General features: G+C 40.4%; 1 protein-coding gene across 5 annotated transcripts in view; it reads right to left on the reverse strand.

Annotated features, from left to right (window-relative positions):
• gria4a (glutamate receptor, ionotropic, AMPA 4a) overlaps positions 1-20,173 on the reverse strand; it is a 105,510-nt gene that overhangs the window by 63,058 nt on the left and 22,279 nt on the right. For all 5 annotated transcript variants that reach the window (XM_034097322.2, XM_034097325.2, XM_034097324.2 and 2 more), the window contains exon 3: positions 620-859. In XM_034097322.2, the coding sequence (XP_033953213.1) occupies positions 620-859 (240 nt within the window). The remainder of the gene's footprint in view (positions 1-619; positions 860-20,173) is intronic.

Consider the following 20,173-nt stretch of genomic DNA (forward strand, 5'->3'; position numbering starts at 1 on the left):
TTTTGAATCATACAGGGTTTAAAATAAACTGCTGCTGCACTTTGATGTTAAAACTGGTGGAGTTTTATAAATCAACATGTACTTTGACTCACTAAATTCGAGCAATTTCTTCCTTCAATCCCTGAACCCAGAGAGAAAAATAACTAATGTATTTGCTCTTTTGTACTCTTCCCTCACTTGAGAGAGCAATTATTCCATTATTAGCTTATGAACAACACTGGTTGTGAGTACTTATATAAACTGCTGGCCTTGTAGTTCGGAGATTAATTGCTCTTGTATAGTTTCTGGATTACTTATTTTCTAACTTTTATTTTATAAACGTAGAATTATTTGTTGCACCCTTGTGCTGCAGAAATAACACTTTATAGTGCTTTATATTATATTGGATAATAAAAGGAACAATCCGTTAAGGCTCCAACAATATTACTGGACGAATTGATGATTTCCCTGGAGGTTTATTCCTGTTTATATGGAAACCCATTCTAAATCCTATACAAAATCCAAAGAACTTTCGCAAAAAATACATTTAAAGATATCCAATATTTTGACATTTGTTATTTTATTTGGAACACCAACTCTTGAATGTAACTTGTTAATGTATTCTTCATTGTGCTTTTACCTCTGTCTGTGTCGTAGAGGAAGACAAATCGGCTCCAGTCATAATGATCCAGAAGTGACAGCAAAGCCCCTCTGATGGAGGGCCGGAGCTGCAGGGTGAACTGAGCCTCTCCCTCGGTGGGGAAGCTGGGCGTCACCAGGCTGATGTGCAGGGCCCCACAGAACGACGTCAGCGTGTTCACGGAGCGCTTATCGTAAAGGCCAAAGATGGCGAAGACCCCTCTTGAATACTGAGAACAGACTGATGTGAGGAAGGAAGAGAAAATGAAGGCGGGTTGTTGGGGAGGGATTTCAAATGAAGGAAGTAAAAAAAGAGGAGAGACATTAGAAAACACAAATGCACAGTGAAAAATGTGCAAGCAAGAGGAAGGAAGGGAAAAGACACATGTTGCTTAATTAAAATTCACAATGTGGAATATGGTTCAACATTTAAACCGTTTTGGTGACTCTCAGCTAATTAGGCTCTTTGAGCGGTACGGTATGTAAATGGTTTACCAAAACAAAGTCTCATCAAATTCAGATAAATCTTGAAATAGTTATCAATCAGTTTTTTAAAAGCCTGAAAAATCTTCAGCTTATCCAAAACAAAAAGCGACAGATTTGTGGATTCAAATTCAAATCTATCTGTTTTAGTACAAGCAAAACCATCCACACATACATGGGTGAACAGTAGACAACACTACTAGCCCCTGGCAAGCAATTTAACACTTTCTGTCACCAAATCGTTCCCACTAGCAAAACTGGCACGGCTGCTTATACAGTTGTTAAGGAAATTACAGTCAAATAATCCCACCTGCTTGGAGCCTAACATCCTTAAAAGTCATCCATGCCCACACACACACATATACACACACCGGCAGATAAAAAAACCCTTGACCAAGCTGCTTCAAATGTGAAGTAATTTTCTACTACGACGCTGGGACTCAGTCTTCAAACACCCCGCAGCTTTCAGCCATGACAGAGCTGAGTGAAAAGCACCGACGGCGCCCCCCGCTGTCGCGCTTATTCAAAAATCTTTCCTCTGCTACGGTTTGTCGTTCATCAGTGAGGCCTGATCACAACTATGTTTGAACACAACAAAAGAAACTACGCAAATGAAGTGACTACTCATTTTTATTTTTACACTCTTTAATGGTTGTTTTTCTTTCATCCTCTTATTTCATCCGCTCTCTCCTTTCTATTTCAGCCCCATTCATCCTTTCAGGCTAGATTCTTTCAGGCAAGCATGTTTTGAGCTTGAGCTCTATCCTGCGTCATAATTCACTCTCCACCCCGTTACACGTCACACTGGAGTAAACGGACAGCCAGGGGGACGGCAGACTCTGCCATCACTGTAACCTTTTCTCCCTTTCTTGATCTCCTTCAGCATCACTAAATCCCATACCTTTTCCCCCCTCGCGGACACTGCATCCATCCTCTTTCTTTCAGCTTCAAACATCCACTTTCCTTCATCGCTTCCCCCTCTCTCCCTTTGCGACTGCCTCCTCTTTTCTGTTCCTCCCTCTCTCCCTCCTCCTGGGACTCAGAGTAATTCCATTATCAGCTCTAAGCCTCTGTGGGGGTATATACTGAGGGAGATGCAGCTTTGACGCTTTCGGCTTGTGGCAATTAAACAAAGCCAAGGCCCCTGCACCCAGGAGGCGATAAGGCAGGGGTTTAGCCTGAGATTATGACAGGAGCTAAATGTCTTCAATTCAGAGAACTAGCATACGTACGTAGCATGCGCCATTCAGTAGGAGCTGAGTCATTGCGTCCTCAAAGTCAACAAACGTAGTGCTTTCCAGGACGATTTTTATTGCACTTCCAGGTTTAATTTGATAGCTTAGATCATAGCAACATGACTTGAGAGATGGCGATGGAGATGAGACTGTGTGTGATGAACTATGACAGGAGCTATATTTTGCACACCTGGAATGCACAAAGATGTTCTCACTAAATCATTGAGTTCGACATTATAATGAGGTGCTCAGAAGGCAGGAAAAAGTCATCTCAAATCTAAATAACAGCGAAATGACAAGGATTGAAGCAAAAAGAAAGCAGAGCCAGTTAAGATATTTCCTCATATTAAGTTTGATTGATTATACCTTCCATTTATTCGTGATGGCGGAGAAATGCTGTCTTTATCCTGTCTATGAATCATACATCTGAATTTATTTGACAGCATCGTCAAGGCAATTGGTATTCCCTTGTTTCTAAATTAAATTGTGTTTCTGGGACCAGCTGTTTTAGGGCACAGAGCAAAACCCGAAGGAAGGCAGCAAAACAAGAGCAAGTATTGAAGTGACATGGAGTGTATTGCTTCTCCCATGTCGAAAGATGAATGTCTTTTTAAACTTGACTGAAACAAATGGCCTAGATGCAGTTTGTGACAACACTGTCTGCACATTTTATTTCCCACCCACCTCCTGGGTCCCCATCAAAACTATAAGGAAATATTGATAGTGTTAATCCCAAACCATTCTATTTTTAAACACCAAGACATCTGCAACCATTGTAAGGAAATATTTGTATGTATTCATGTTAGCAAACTATGAATAAGCTTAAAATGGGAAATGATTTGTGTAGAAAACTGTGAGCTGAATTTGGGGCCTGTTGAACATGTGGTATTTGAGAACAAAGGAAGATGGGGGAAGGTGAGGGTTTGACATACAGTCAACTCAGATCTAGGAGATAATTAAGCTAAGCTACTGTGATTGGGGAGATTTAAGAAGTGAGGTGTTGGTGATATTTAGGCAGCCAATCACGGAGGTCTGGAAGGGAGGATCAGATAACTCCTCCCATTGTAAGCAATGTATTAGACAGGAACCACGCTGTGTTCAGTCTCTTTCCTCTGGCTGGCTCACGTGACCTCAGGTAAATATGGGATCCCAAAGATAACTGTATTGAATTTGTACTGTATTGATTGTATTGCATTGTCATATTACCATTAAAGTAGATTATTGTTTAACGGTTACTTGGTAGCATTGGATTCCTTCCTGTATGATAACCAGCTTGTTAGGGACACGCGGAGATTTGGAAAGCGGACCAGTTGTCCCTCAAAATCTCTAACACCATACACACAGAGGCCCAGAGCACATAACAAACATCTCTATGTACGTCTCAATCTCTATTCATCTACTTTCCCTGTTGTCCTCGCCTCTCATTCACCTCCTCAAATGCCCTTATTGTCCACCTTCTGATTCTGGCTTTGCCTCTCTGACTCTGTCCCTTTCTGATGTACGTCTCCATGGGCTTGTTTCCCTGCTACCCCCCCCCCCCCACCACCACCACCCCCCCACCACCACCAACAGACGCAAGGCAGGAATGTGCCAGACAGTGGCGTCATTGTAATAAAGTGTGTGCAAAGCTCGCCTCATAAAGCTTTAATGAGAGGAGGGGAATAGCGACAGGGTGCATCATCACCACAGTAAAAGCATCGGACACAATAGGTCTCCTGGGACTTCCTCTACCTCTAGCTCTCCTTGCCTCCCCCTCACTTCTCTCAGAATCTCCATATGTTCGTTTTTTCTGTGGACACTTTCCTGTCGGGTTCTTAATTATTCCCTCTGTATGTCAAACCGTGCTTTTTCTGTGTGCAGTCTTCTCCATAAATCTCTTTAAAACGACAGTCCTTTATCAGCATTGCTATACAGTATATCAAGCCTAAGCATCCTTGTATCCTCCACTGCAGCGATCCCTGTCTCTCTGATTCATTTCATTTGTGTCTCTGTGCGTGTAGAGAGACCTCTCAATCATCTGCACACATCACTATATTTCTTCTCTTTCAGATTCAATTTGTCCAATTTGCATAACAGGGAAGAAAATATGTTGCTCAAGCAGTATAATATTACACAGACAAATATCGAGCTCTATTTGCTTATCTGGAATTGTTTCCCATGTGTCTCCCCTTCCTCTCTCTCTACTTCCCTCCCCCCCTTCACCTCCCTCAGCATTGTGTTCATGTCTTCAGTCCGGCTGCTTGTTTGTATTTCACATGACAGCAAGAACAGATGCTCACATATAAACCTGCTCCTGCACTACATCAAAAGTAAAACACACACTACACACATAGTCACCTATGCACTTTGTACACACACAACCATAGCCGTCCCTCCTCCATCACTGAACTTTCTGATTAGTAGTCCTGATGCTGCAGGGGCTTCTCACCCATTAGTGTGAACAATAACTCTCTTGCTGCAGACACACATTCTCCAGACCATCACAGAAACACCACGAGGACACAGTGAGCGCTCATTACATGCAGGTAAAGGCCAAGATAAAAGAAGCACCTGAGTGAAAGAAAAAGACAAACTAGTTCAAAAGCCATCTGCTGTACTTTTCCTGGCAGTGCCCAGGGCTACCGACAGTGCAGCATACTACACCAAGAGGAAGGAAGGTAAATGTCAATAATACGCTTTTATGAGCCACATAATTAGGGAGCACCGAGTGGCTTACACTGACATTTCATGTTTCAGACATTTACAGTTGTAACCTTTAGGGATGTAGGCTCTAAAGGTGAGATGAATGATGTCGCGTGCAGGTTACTTTGTAGTGTACCTTTTTCTTTTACTTAGGTTCTGTTTAATTGAGGTCCAACAAATATATTTCAGTGAATCGTTACTTATTTACCCAAACAGAAAACAGCAACTGTTTATATTCTATTTGTTTGAGATTTGACTTTATGCTGAGGGACAATCACTGCCTGGATTCTGACTTCAGAACCGTTTAAGGTGTAAGACTACATTATGGCGAGGAAATGCCTGGCCATACTCACAGGGGTCCCTTGACTTCTCACCTCGAGGCATCTAAATTAAAATGAATGTTCCCGCAAGTCAGCCCTTTACATACATGCCCACTTAATGCTAATCCCATGCAGCCTTGGGAACAATTCATTTTTTGCATGAATAAATACATAAATGTAAATGTCTTATTTTCACCTTGGTGGTGCTGGGCTGAATCTCAAAATACTCACCGGGGTTTCTGCATTCAGATAATGTGCACCACGTTTATGAGGCATCAACTGTTGAGCTGCTTTTTCCACATAAACATCCCCTGTCCCTCTCAAACAACGACAAAAAGGGGTCTTTAAAGGTTAAACATTCAATGAAGAAAAATGGGGAGATCTCTGTGCCTCTGTTCTCAATTACATGGATCTCACCAGGGGAATGGTAGGTGCATGCTGGGTAAAACTGCCTATTGATCTCCAGTGTTTGATAGCTGCTCTCAGGGGCAAAGACAGACATAAGATCATGTTTGTCCAACAGAAATACAGGATAATGCTTTAGAACACTGAAACCAATCTTTTTTTTTTTTTAATGGAATTTATAATTGCGATGTTTCCTTTATTTCATGAAAAACATATACAGATTATTATTTTATAAAGATGGTTGTATTCATATCTTTGTTGGGACTATTTAAAAAAACACATTAACAAGATGTTACTTCTTAAAATGTAAATAAGTAATCTATAATCTTATGATTTAACTGTTGTATTGACACCCTGTACCCTCGCCTTGTAATATTATTTGAGTTATAATTAATTACATGATATAATAATGCCATATTTAGTTGTTATTCAATGCTAAGTTATTGTCTTTTTTTCTCCTTATAATTCTAATTGTATATGACGGGGACTGTGTGTTCTGCGCAGAGTGTTTCCAGATACCAGGGCAGAGATTTGTGTGCCAGTCACAGCTGCCCCTGCAGTCTGCAGCAGCCAGAGCTGAGCAGAATAGTTAAATCATTCATAAAGCACCATCAGGATCCCCACACCCAGCCCTGCATTACAGGTTAACTGACAAACCTGTAGATAACATGAACAATTTAAAACACACGATGCACAAGATGCAAGAAAAGCCTCTCCTCCTTTCGCATTTTTTTACACAACATATGGTCAAAATAATGGAAAGCAAGTTGTAAACTATAGACTCGGTTTGTCATCTCTGGCCTTGACTACTGCAACTTTTCCCTGTCTACCTTCATGTGCCATCCGACATCGAAAGCTCATCCAGAATGCAGCTGCCTGACTGGTCTTTACCTACTGAAGTTCTCCCACATCACACCACTCCTCCCCTCCATTTAATGTCTGCCAAAATCTGCCTCAAGACACTATTACTGGGCTACCATTCTTCAAAATGATCTGGCCATTCCTACATCCAGGACATGGTGAAATCTGTTCCTTTCTCCTGCAAGTGCGCTCTCGGCCAATTTGCTCACGTCTCCATCACTGCGAGTCAAAGGTACCCCTCAACAGAAGCATGCCTGTTTGCTATACTGGTTGCAAAATGGTGGAACAAGCCCCCCATTGATATCACGACAGCAGAGATTCTACGCATCTTCCGTCTCAGACAAAAAACAAACCTGTTTCAACTGCTGCTTGGCAAGTATACAAAATAAATAAATGAACACTTAGAAAATGGGGGCTTATTTGAAACTAGCACTTACTAAGGTTTGACTTTGTGATAACTCATGTACCAGCATGATTCTGGCTTCTTTTAGTTTGTGTCTTGGTTTAATGCACTTATTGGAAGTTGCTTCAGATAAAATGGTTCATTTAGTACTTGGTGTGCTACCATCTAAAACAAATTCTTCACCAAGTATTTGTGTAAAAGTACTCAGACCATCTAATGCTTCTACTGTAGTTCAAAGTCTCTATTCATTGTTATCGTTACCGTGGCTCCCTTTCAGGGAACTAAGAATCCTCTGGCTGATGATCATTGTGAACAAATCAATGGCACACAGATAGATAGTAACCAATATAGATAATACAAAGCAAAGGGCCAATTGTATGAGATAATATGACAATGGCGGTGTGATATGTTGTCATTGATGTCATACAAGCAGGGAGTGTTGTTCTGATAAAGCTTAGAGGAAGTGTTCCCCAGTGCCCTGGCAGCACTCTTCTGCCAGTGAAAAACGCTATATGGACACAAAGACGAAAGGGTTCTTCTGTAGAGATGTTAAAAATACGTATTTTATAATGACAATGGCACCACAGCTCTGTTTGAGTGTAGCATACAGACAAGACAGACTGGGTGGAGATCCATTTTTGGCGGAGAAGACAGACCCTGTATGGATTTTCAACTTGTTCCACTAGACTACAACATTCTGTAGTTTATGACACAATAGAGCAACGTCTTAGAGAAATACACCAATGCAACCTCAGAGGTTAGAATTGTGTAAAATATGATGCTTTAGTGTTTTTTTTTTACAGTGGATTTACGAACAAACATATACTGTAGAGATAAGAACAAGCCATACAAATGACATCATCACAAAAACTATTAAAGAATAGAATATATATGAGCAGCCTTTGTATTTCATTAGACTTGAAACAATTACTCCTCGTTCGAAGATAAACATGATTTATTCTACATTTTAGCCCAGACAACAACTCATCCGTCCTAAGCAGCAGCAGTTATGATGACAAGATAAAAGCCTGAGGATCGATATTGTGGAAGAAAGCATGCTCACTATTTCATAACACAAGAATGAGAAGGCCTATGGGAGAAGTGTTTAAGCACTGACTGTTTTCGGCCAATTACATCTCTGGTGAATCAAATAGAACTGTAAAGTCCTTCCCAGAGACATATGCTTATTTTAAGTTATTTTTAATAGATATGTTTTTTTTCTTCTTTTTATTAAAATAAATCTATAATATAGAGATTGCCAATATGCAATGTTGCTCATCAGCAGCATCATAAAGACAAGATAACAAATAAAGCTTTACAATCAATAGTCTGGCAGGGAGTTCAGCCACCTTATGGATTTCATATCTGATCCGCTCCACCAGAACATAGTTCACAAGATAACTGAGCCGCGATAGCTTCATAAACAGGGCAGTGATTATTGAGAGTGATAGTGTAATGTGCGCTGCGCTGTGTGTGTTGCTTGTGAATGATGCCATTCATCCCTCTGTGTGCCTCCTTCTGCTGTCTGTCTATTGTCCCTCTTTCACATAACTGCCTCAAGCAGAGAGGAGAAGAGGACTTCAGTGGCACTCATTGAGGGGAAGAAAGGACAGAGAGAGAGAAAAAGAGCAAAGGAGGAAGAGAGTAGTTTTCAAACCCCACAAGGGGCTCAGACAGGGATGAGGGAGAGAGTACGTCTGCCAAGTAGACACTGCAGAGAAAACATAGAGGTAGGAAAAGAAGCAGAAGAAATTGGATGTTGAAGTTATATACTGAATGTACACAAAGAGGGAGAAAGAGAGAGTAAGAGAGAGAGAGTACTGTAAATGCTGCCCTGCAGGCCAGTGAAGGAAAATAAGGGGATGGAAATTGTCCTTAAATGCTCTTACATCTCTACCTGTGCATGTGCGTGTGTGTGTGTGTGTGTGTGTGTGTGTGTGTGTGTGTGTGTGTGTGTGTGTGTGTGTGTGTGTGTGTGTGTGTGTGTGTGTGTGTGTGTGTGTGTGTGTGTGTGTGTGGGGGTGGGTGTGTGGGTGTGTGTGTGCCTTCTTTGGATTTCAATTAATGCAGAAAATACAAGCATATTCAGGTTCAAACTCAGACATGCACAGAGCTGCCTCAAAGGCCATCCAGAATACACCGTTTTGTTTTCTTTTTTCGGTCACCCGTGAATGAATACAGGGCTGAATATGGGGTCAGAGGTCAGGAACAGAAGGAGAAAAAGGCTCCTGGGCAGAACAGCCACACTCCACTGTCACTTCTTTATTCTCTTTGATTACATTCTTCCATTTCCTTGCACCTTCTCCCCCCCCCACGACTTCTCCTCCAGGTCCTGTCCTTAAGGCTGCACGAATGAAGGGTCTAAGAATAAGAGCACTGATTGGGGGAAATGAGGGCCTAAGAGTGGGGTCAGCTATCGCTATGGCCTTTGGTGGCCTGCTAGTGAATATGCTAATTGTGCAGTCTAATAAGAAGAAAAAGAGATAATCATTAATCAACCACACAACTGCAATGATTTAGTTTTCACTTGAATATCATTTTTGAACACTTGCATTTTCACTCTTGGCATATGAAGTGCTTTCTTTTATTAAAAAATCACAAGGTAAAATATACAAGGTAAGTTTGGGAACGTAACTGGCTTCCACATTCTGATGCTCACAAGGGTAAATGTTCAGGATACAAAAGGGACGATGCTGGCATCGATCTGCGCTCGAGTTTCCAACCAGCTTACACATTGTCTTGTTTCTCTTTAGCGTAGTGTTCTTTGAAAGCTTATTAACTTGTTTCTCTAATTGGTTTTCCTCTATTGATTTATGCTGCAAGAGAGAGCCTTCAGAAATGTGTGTATTTGGTGCCGCCACAATACTATCTTTATTTGATTTCTTCAAAATGAACATTTACATTTGTATTCTATCGTTCTAAAGTGTGTCCTCTGACTGTTCAGTAACCATGTGCAGATTGCCCTCGGCTTCGCCTCCAATTGCATACAAGCTTACCTTGTTAGAGTTTGTTGTTGTAGTAGCTGTACACATCCTGAGATAAAGACTTGTGTACACTACTGAGGGCAAACACAAGTATGTTAAAGTCTTCATATCTTTTGTATGTTTTTGGTCTGTATTTCTATTTTGTAATATACAACATGCTCATAAAAATATGCTAAAATGTAACTTCAGTTAATCTTTTTTTTGTTTACTTTATTTATTGTTTTTGGATTTACCTTTTATTTTTGCATGATCCCAATTAACACAGGCAGTTCAATTAATACTTTGAAAGACAGATGTAAGATTTGCTGTTTGACAAACCTGATATTTAGTGTTTATATTGGTTTTTTAGTGGACATAAATGCTCTCTACTTTCTGAATAACAAATGGAATGCAGGACTGTGATATTGATGTTTTATAAATAGCCTTTTTGAGTTTGCTAATTTGTAATACCCTTGTGATGTGTCGCGAAGCCTTGGACTTTAAAAGGAATCATGGACATACATAATGACTGACCATTACGTTTGTGGCATTTCTGCGATTCAGTCAAAAGTGAAAAAGGACAGTGACAAGAAAATTGGGAGTGAGGCAATTACATGCGAATGAGATTGAACGCTGATGGTTTGTTCGTCGGTATTATCTGACACTATCTCTGTCCAATGAGCCATGGACAAGACTGATCATCAATCGGTTCCTCTTCTGTGAAGTCAGGAGGAAATTAACATATCTTTGTGACATCCATTAGTGTTTTAAGTTCATATTTCGTAGCTCAGCACATTACTTGGAAGATCAGGCTTGTGGTGCAAAAACAGACACACACATCACACACAGTGACAGAGTTGGCCTGGGTTGTTGCTCTCCTGTCAAAACGAGGCATTACCAACGCAATTGATTAAGGCAAATATTGTACATATTTTGTCATGCAAAAACATACAAGAGACAATTGCTTTGAGCAGCAAGTGAGTTATGATGAAGTATCTATTCTACATCATGCATCATACTATAACCAGAAAAAGATAGAGACTCTGATGCTGTAACAAAGCACCTAAGGAAACACAGCTGAAACTATTTGCTTTATTGGCCAGATGACGTGCAAATGCCTACAACATGTACTTAAGGTAGGACCTATGTTAGTTTAGGTGAAGTGAGGGCTATGGTTTTGTCTAATGCTCCATTTTGTATGCAATAGAAATGCACTCGACCACAGCCTAATACTGTATAGGGAGGATTATTTGTTGCATTTAAAGCATATTCAAACCAGAGCAGATAAGATAGGGTGTCTATAATCAGGGTCCTTAAATGCAGCATTGGTTGCTAGGCTAACACAGCTGCCATGCACATTGTAACGACATCAGTATGGAAATAATGCAGTTTGGTTGCTGAAATGCATACAACTGATGTAAATTCATGGCAAATTATAATTTGTGTGCTTAATGCGGCATTCAGGGATTGCCAGCGCACGGCTCGCATCTTTAATGCGAAGAACAATCATAGAGGCAGCTTAGATGGTGGCGGCTAGCTGTGATGTCCGTGCTAACAAGTGCAAACAACCACAGGAGGCTGGGCGCTCCTGATGCAAGTCAGATGGTGTTATAAGCGGTAACCTCTGTGGGAGTGTGGTGCGGAGCGGGGGCGGTAAAACAGAAATCGGGACATACAATGAGGGATTTGCACACTCGGCCGGCTTAGGTTAGATAGCAGAGAAAAGTGACTCGTGATGCCATTATTTCACAAGCAGTTATTTGCTGCTATATTATTGTCTTATTTTCTGAATGTTGTATAAAGAACCTTAAACCATTCAATCAGTAATTGGAATAAGCTTTCCAACCTTCTAAATATCATGCTCTTTAAGGTATGAAACAATTGTTGTTATCATGGCAACAATAAAAAAATATCCCTAGGACCTGTGTTCACTGAAGCAAGCTACACATCTTGTTAAACTAAACCTAGCAAAAAAACAGGCCCACAGCAAAACGGTGGCTCAGAGCATATCTGCTCACAGCATGACACACACACACACACACACACACACACACACACACACACACACACACACACACACACACACACACACACACACACACACACACACACACACACACACACACACACACACACACACACACACACACACACACACACACACACACACACACACACACACACACACACACACACACACACACACACACACACACATACTTGCAGCGGTATATACTAGTGGAATGACATTGTGTAAACTTTGCCTTAACAATGAGGTCTGCGGCCACAGAGATAAAAATATATAGGGAGGGGGATGGAGGCAGGGAGAAGATAAGGGAGAAAAAGGAAACTACATGTCACCTGTCATAGCGCTGCACAGTGTACCCTTAGGACACACTCTTTTAAGCAGGGCTAATCTGTGTGTGCATGTGTGTGTGTGTGTGTGTGTGTGTGTGTGTGTGTGTGTGTGTGTGTGTGTGTGGTGTGTGTGTGTGTGAGTGTGAGTGTGAGAGAGAGAGAGAGAGATGTGTGACAGAGAGAGAGAGAGTGAGAGAGAGAGAGAGAGTGAGAGAGAGAGAGAGAGTGAGAGAGAGAGAGAGAGAGAGAGAGAGAGAGAGAGAGAGAGAGAGAGAGAGAGAGAGAGAGAGAGAGAGAGAGAGAGAGAGAGAGAGAGATGTGTGACAGAGAGCCTTTTTACTCCAGTCATTTTTAAGCACTACTAACAGTAGCTAAAGCCCTGCGGGCCTGTCCGGTACGAACACAGTCGTTCATCACACACACACACTCGCACTCGCTCACACACATGCACACCCACACACACACATAAACACACGGCTGATATCAAAACCATTCATCACAGCAGACAGGTAGGGAAGGGGAAGAAAGAGAGGAGGGGAGGAGAATCCCACTCGCTATGCAAGGCCCATACTGAATAAGTACAGTCCTTTTATCTGGAGTCATCACACAGATTTCCTACGTTGGCCTGCCACACTTGGAATGCACTCCTCTGTTGTGATGTGCTTTTATATTTTCCATGCAGTTTTTTAGCAATGCACAAACCTTCAAATATCCTCATCTTGTCAATTTCACATGCAGGCCTGACAGCCCCAGGTAGATGCATCTCAGTGCAGAACATGAGGAGTTTACTGAGATAACTAGGGCAAATGTAGATACATTATCACAGAAGTGTGCTTGTACAGGGGACTGCTGGGACTATACAACTGTTAATTAACACCTAATGGTGTCTTTATTTGCTGTTTTGTATCAAACTGATGAATATAGAATGAAGTCAATGGAATCTCTTTAAAACAACCAACAAGATCTCCAAATTAAATATCAAATGATATCATTTGTAGCTGCTCTTAAGAACGGCACATGACGTTTTCTTAAGTGGCAGGATGACACCATTGGCCTATGCCTTATGAAACTGTTAACAATGACTGTTGGATAAATGTAACCATGATAAGATCTGCTAATGTCATGCGGAACATTTGGTTAGGCTTAGGATGGGATAAGGGTTAGAGGCTACTTTGAGAAGGACTTTCTCCCTGCGTGGTTCTGTCTTCCTTTCAGTTTTGGCTGGGGAATAGTTTCATCACAAAGTTGCCCATATTAACTAAAACGTTTTCCTTGCATACTTTTCTCTAGAACAAGCACTGATCACTAACTGATGCATAATGATATGACAGTGCGACACATTAAGAAGCTTTTAGGGATACATGTGTGTAGCCTGCTCCTATGGTGCAACTCCTTCTGCCTTCTGTTCCCTGTAAACATGCAACATCTCGATCACTATCATTTTATGATTGTCCTTGTCTCTTCTGTTTTGATTGAAATGTGTATGGGTAAACAATGGGAGAGGGATATGAGAGAGTGGGAGAGAGAGATAGTGAGTGTGTTTATATATCTGGTTTCACATGGGGACAGGTCAAAGACAGAAATACATTTCAGACAAAACGTTTGGGTAACATAGTGTGTATCTATCTTTGTTGTGTGTATGTGTGTTTTCACCCTTTTCCATTCCGATAACCACAACGATAGGCAGAATGTCAGAATATTACTTAATGTAATGTCCCAAAAAGTAATAAAAATATAACCACACACACACACACACACACACACACACACACACACACACACACACACACACACACACACACACACACACACACACACACACACACACACACACACACACACACACACACACACACACACACACACACACACACACACACACACACACACACACACACACACACACACACACACACACACACACACACACACACACACACACCACACACACACACACACACACACACACACACACACACACACACACGTGTTTATTCCCAGGTCCACAGTGATCGAGTGTGCTCACAAAATAAACAGAGTAGTAATTGAATGGAGGAAATGACATCCCACCAGCCATTTCTCCTGCTCTCACTCCTCACCTGCCTTTCCATCCATCTCACTCTCTTGCTTGTCCCCTCTGTCATCTTCTCCATCTCCATTTATCTCCTTCCCTCGTATCTCTACTTGTCTTTACTGTAGCATTACATTGAATTTGACTTGTTTTGATACAATTTGGTCAATTCAATCCAATTCGAGGCAATTTAGAGCATGTCAAAGTCAACTGGCTCGTCTTATCCCAACGCAGGACATGCTTGGATGGCTGTGGCTCAGGAGGTAGAACCAGTTGTCTATTGGCAGCATGATTGTTGGTCGATTCCCAATTCAATCTGTTAAATGTCTTAATCAAGGAACCCTAACTGTAATATAGCTCATTGGGGAATGGTTAAAAACACAAATTAGTTTCTCTGCTACGGTAGAACTAAGGAATATAGCTTTTGCATGTATACAATGTGTTAAGATGGCTGTTAAGATGTGTAAGATGGCCTCTCAATCACTTAAACTAAGTGACAATTATGTTTTGAAGAGTCTCTGATCACATATTACTCATCAGTTTAAAATGAGAAAAAAAGATGTATTGAAAATAAAAAAGGAGAATTGTGTGTATTCACAGTTTTCTGTTGGCACAGTCAGGCTGTGTGTTTGGAAGCATCCTTCACTGGCCTCTACACCTCCTTGTTTGCAGTTAAAAATATGTGTCCTAAACTGTAAGAGCTGAGGGTATCTTTACTTAGTTTGCTAGTGTGATTAAAGTTAAGCACAATATTACCCAAAGAGCCTTGTGCTTCCAGTAGTCTCATATCATCGCATAGCAACGAGCACTTCCCCCAAGCATCTGTTGAATTCTGCTGCTAGCTTTAAAAGAAATAAGTCCTTGGTGGAATCAACCCCTAAGTGCGTATTTGTTTGTATTTATTCCAACTCTGTGATATGCCTTCTGCTCATAAGGACTCTGCATCTCTGGATTAGTCTTTCCACAGCTGACCCTGTAGTCCCTGCTGATGCTGATGGAGGAGATAATAGAACGGTGTAGAATCTCAAGCTTGTATTTGGATATTTTGTATATAAACAAGCTCCTTTAAGGTTTCTTACCCAACTTTATGTGATAACAATATTGGCCCCCATAGATTATGTTAACTTAATAGCACAATATTTCAATACACAGTCCTACTTGACCTGTTTAACTGTATTATGTATGCGATGTGGACATGAGCTGCATATATTGCAATGTCAACACCAGCAAAAATGGGTTTTACTTTGCAATTTCAAGAATTGTACTCTTTAACTAACCGCCTATTCTATAGTAAAAACAATAAAACAACAAAACAGCGAGGAGTATAGAGTATACAGCCTTTAACATACCAAGTTGTTCTGCACAGTATATGCACTTTTTAGTTTTCTCGCAGAATCAGCTATATCTTTGTACATCTGTCTGTATAACAGCCAGGGTTAATGTGGAGTTTAACCAGCCAACTGTGTGGTTCAAATTCAAAATCAAAAGCCTCACATTTTGTATTTAATTAGCACATGTACTGGCAGAAATTGAGAGGACAACTTGGCAACCACGGTGGGCAAAGTCAAACTCTGTGGAACTGTGTCATGTACCAGCGGGTTGAAGATAATTCAAAGAAAAAACTTTGTTTGCATGTGACTAAGAAGTCTACAATCAAAATGTAAAAAAATGGAACCGAGACTGCATTCTCTCCAAACCAACCACCAGACTGTTTGTGTGTCTGCTGAGCTCCCAGCCTGGGTAAACACAGATTGTCCTAGACAGAAGGTTTGGGAATCCAAAACAAACACATTAATCATTTAAGAAAATGTGTGAACAAACTTGTCTGGTAATGACATGTTTCTTCCAATGCTAATGTAGTTGTCAAGGACTAAACTCAGCCCTACACAAGGGGGAATAATTAGGAAAGGTTGTTCTAAAAAACACTGCTAAGCTTGACAGTGAAGCTATTAAGCGAGTGAACACATAACAATACCATGTAACAAAACACAATCTTGCTTAATCTGCTGAATTTAGATGAGAGCTATTTGCTATATAGTCAATAGCCCTGGAAAAAAGAAGGTAAGGTTATTTCTACGAGTGCATTAAAGATAAATGAATAAGGTTTTATGTCATATTATGTCCTGTCATTTATGTATGTTTATGGTGTTTTAAAAAAAATACTTTCGTGCAGTTTGTGCAATGCAAATTACCCTAGGGGTTATAAAGGTTTCAATCGTATTTATGATTGGTGGCCTTTTCCTCCATAATGTTGACCTAGATTGGCCTGTCACGGTGCTGATATTTGAAATCTCAAACTTAGAGGCTTTGAATTACTTTAAAGGGAAATAGCAAATCACGTGTGGTAATTGTGTTTAGACTTTGACATTTCATCTTACTCCTGTCTGTTTACCAAACATGGTGATTGTCTTGATTTTGTAATTGGTATACACCTCCATGAAACACTCAGAAGTATTCATAGTTAGCATTAACTCAGTAATCAGCCATGTCCCCTAATCACAGCTGCCAGGTGCGTCTGTTGCTGCAATTATCTCTTGGAATTCTGGTTAAAAAGCACACATGAATATGAAACAGTTAAACGCTTCGATGAAGGGACAGAGGTGATTGTGTAAGAAAAAAGACCTTTTCTTATCCTTCCTGTTCCTTTGAGTGCCACAGTAGCTACACTTCCATTCCCCCTGGGCGTCTCCACACAGACAGACTGCAGGGTAGCAGCAGTGAACAGTACCCGTCCCCAGGCAAGAAGTCAACCTCTGCTGATGAAAGCTAAACAGACACGCACATGCACCCACACACTTCGCCAACACTGTATGCTCATACATTTCCCTTGAGACAGTCCACCTTAACCCTATATGAACTTACGCACACTTGAAAGCATCAATGATATACAATATCCACACACGCAAACATACGAGAATCACAATAACACTGAGGAATTCTCTCGAGTCTTAATTACTGATGGTCATGGTTGAACAAGTTAAACAAGATTTAAAGCCTCCCCGGACCAAACCACACACGAAGGATAAACACAGCTTTCATTTTCCTACAGAAACCTTTTGATAATACACCCTTAATCATTTAAACTGACCTTTCGAACATTAAATGAACATTGTCTATGTTGCAGTCTTTCCTTAGTTTATGAGGGCAGTTTTAGGTTGCCCTCTATCAGTGAGGGGATAATGGATGTTCTCTAAATGTTCTTAAATGTTGGTAAATGCTTTTCAACGCCAATTTCTTTACAAAATATCTCTATTTACTTTTTTGTTATGTTCAGGTATTATATACAGGTGGAGTTTCAATATGCTGTTCAAGCCATTCAACATCAAGAGAGCAGAACCTAAGGCTGGTATTACAGAATAACCTGTCAACATGCTTGGGCAACTTGAGTGAATTGACAAAGCAAAACGTTTAAATGTCAAAGTAAATCCAGTTAGAGTGATGGCAGATTGTAATAGAGAGAGACAGGGATGTGACCAGAGGATGTCAGGTTCAGGTGTTGTTGGAGAAAGGAAATGAGTAGTGCTCAAAATCTTTTCTCAAAAAACTGTGTTGAGGTGCCCTTGAACAAGGCACTCGATATTTAGTTATCCAGTGAAGCTGTTCAGTGGTTTGTAAAAAAGGACAGAGGTTGAGCAAAAATGTATCGAAAGTATGAATAGGTAGGGGCACAACATTGAAAATAAGGGCAGCTGAGAGCTAGGTAACAATAGCTAATACTCTACAAGTTTGAGCTGTTGGCAAAGTGGATATGAATAAAGAAAATGAGGAGAAAATGGAAAAAATGTCCCTCCCATGACGGATACAGCATTGATCTAGTGTTCATGAACTTAGTGTGAGAAAAACAGTTGTCTTATTAATGGCTTTATTGTTCAATCTATACCAGAGAGATAGAAAACCTAAGCCCTGAAGATCCATACCATTTCAAATGACAATAGTCAGGTCTCCTAGAATGTCATGTTAACACTAGGTCTGCAAGACGTACAAACACAATGCAGCTATTGTGCAGATTTTGTTTTCTCTTTTGATTTGTCTTCACACTGCATTTCATAGTGATTTATTATTTTTTTCCTTGGGTAGGGAATTCAATGATGAGGATTTGCCAAGTGAATACAATGAAACAACTTTATCAAAGAGACACAGCACCAGAATGTCCTAGTTAAAAACCAGATTACTTCTTGACAGAGAACTTGTGCAAAACATTGATTTTAGCCCTGTGAGTTCAGTCAACATAATCCATTAACAAGTATGGCTTTGAAACCACGGACAAGGACAAGTGAAAGAATACAGTACGTCAGCAGAAAGCTATTCGTCATTGACCAAGTCTGTTGAATAACAACCTCCTTTTTTTCCCTAATTTCCATATACAGTACTCCTATCTTGCATTTTTATTGGACAGTTAAGATCAATGAATTTGTAATGTCTTTTTTTTAGGTTGAGCAATAAACATTCAAGAAGTGACTTAGGTCATCCACACATGTCCTTGTAACAGTAACCATGCTACGTACATACACCACCGGGCTTATATGCTATACACGTATCATCACACATATGCGGATAAACATTCTGAGCCTTATCTGAACATCAAGCTTCCAGGGGCTTTGCTTGATAATGACTCATTCTTTCTCTATCGTCAGGCTAAGCTGTTTGCATGCAGATAACCACACACAAACAGTGCAGATAATTGCACACACAAAATGACGGAAAATGTGCAAAGACGTGTGCAGGATATGAACAACATCTAAGGTGAATGGTTGGATGAGCACGAACACGCATTTATAGAGTCAGTTTGCCGCCTATACACTGACCGAGAGAAAATATTCTTTATCTCTTTCTCCTATCTCTCATTTTCTCTCGGTTGGCAGCATTGTAGAATCCGCAGCAGACAAACACTCAGAAGGTCCTGGGAGATCAGAATGCAGAAACCTTCTCATAAAAAATAGATTTGCTCTATAAACAGAAGTTACAATCTATACACTGTAGTCTTTTAGAGTTGTTTCTAGAACACTGGAAGCGATCTAGAGCAGAGTAATGTCATTTAGTATCTCTTTTCAGGGTAACTATATTTTGAATGACCTTTTTTGCCGCTAGTTGTTTTGGCGGGTAAACGTATAACCGTATCGTCGTCTCTGGGATTGTCACACATTGCTTAGTATTTTTTTTTTTATTCCAGATTAATTAAATAAGCAATCATGATTGTCAAACACATAAAAGGTGGTGAAGGAACTCTGATTTTAAATATTGAGGCAGCTCCCAGCAAGTATGTGTTTAAGGCGTCCATATTTATTAGTTTTAAAAGCCACATCCAAAAGAGAACACAGTGGTGTTGTCACAGGTGTTTCTGCAAATCGGTAACACAGTTTAACTAAATCCAATCACCACAAAAACTAAAGTGATCTGCCTTACCCTGTCCGCCTGTGTACAAGTTACCAGAGAGGTGGAGTCAGTCTCTCCAAAGTTATTACAATCAACGGTAAGGAATAACGGCAATAATTAATATATCTAGTTTACTATTTAAAACAACATATACATATTCAGCTACCTTCTATCTTACAAGAGAGAAATTAAAATATGATCAGATACGGATTCAAAACTTTATTTAAAAGAAAAGCCCAATGGAGCTACAATTAAAAGTATCTTTTTACGATGATATAAACAGCAATTATGACATTACCAAATGCTGTCTTTTACAATCCTATGGCCATGTACGACAGAAACACAGCCTCTCACTCTGAGATATAATCTGCTTCTCCTTCTCCCCAGCCGACTGCTCTGAC

Source organism: Pseudochaenichthys georgianus, chromosome 13 (assembly GCF_902827115.2).
Source record: "Pseudochaenichthys georgianus chromosome 13, fPseGeo1.2, whole genome shotgun sequence".
NCBI lineage: Eukaryota > Metazoa > Chordata > Actinopteri > Perciformes > Channichthyidae > Pseudochaenichthys > Pseudochaenichthys georgianus.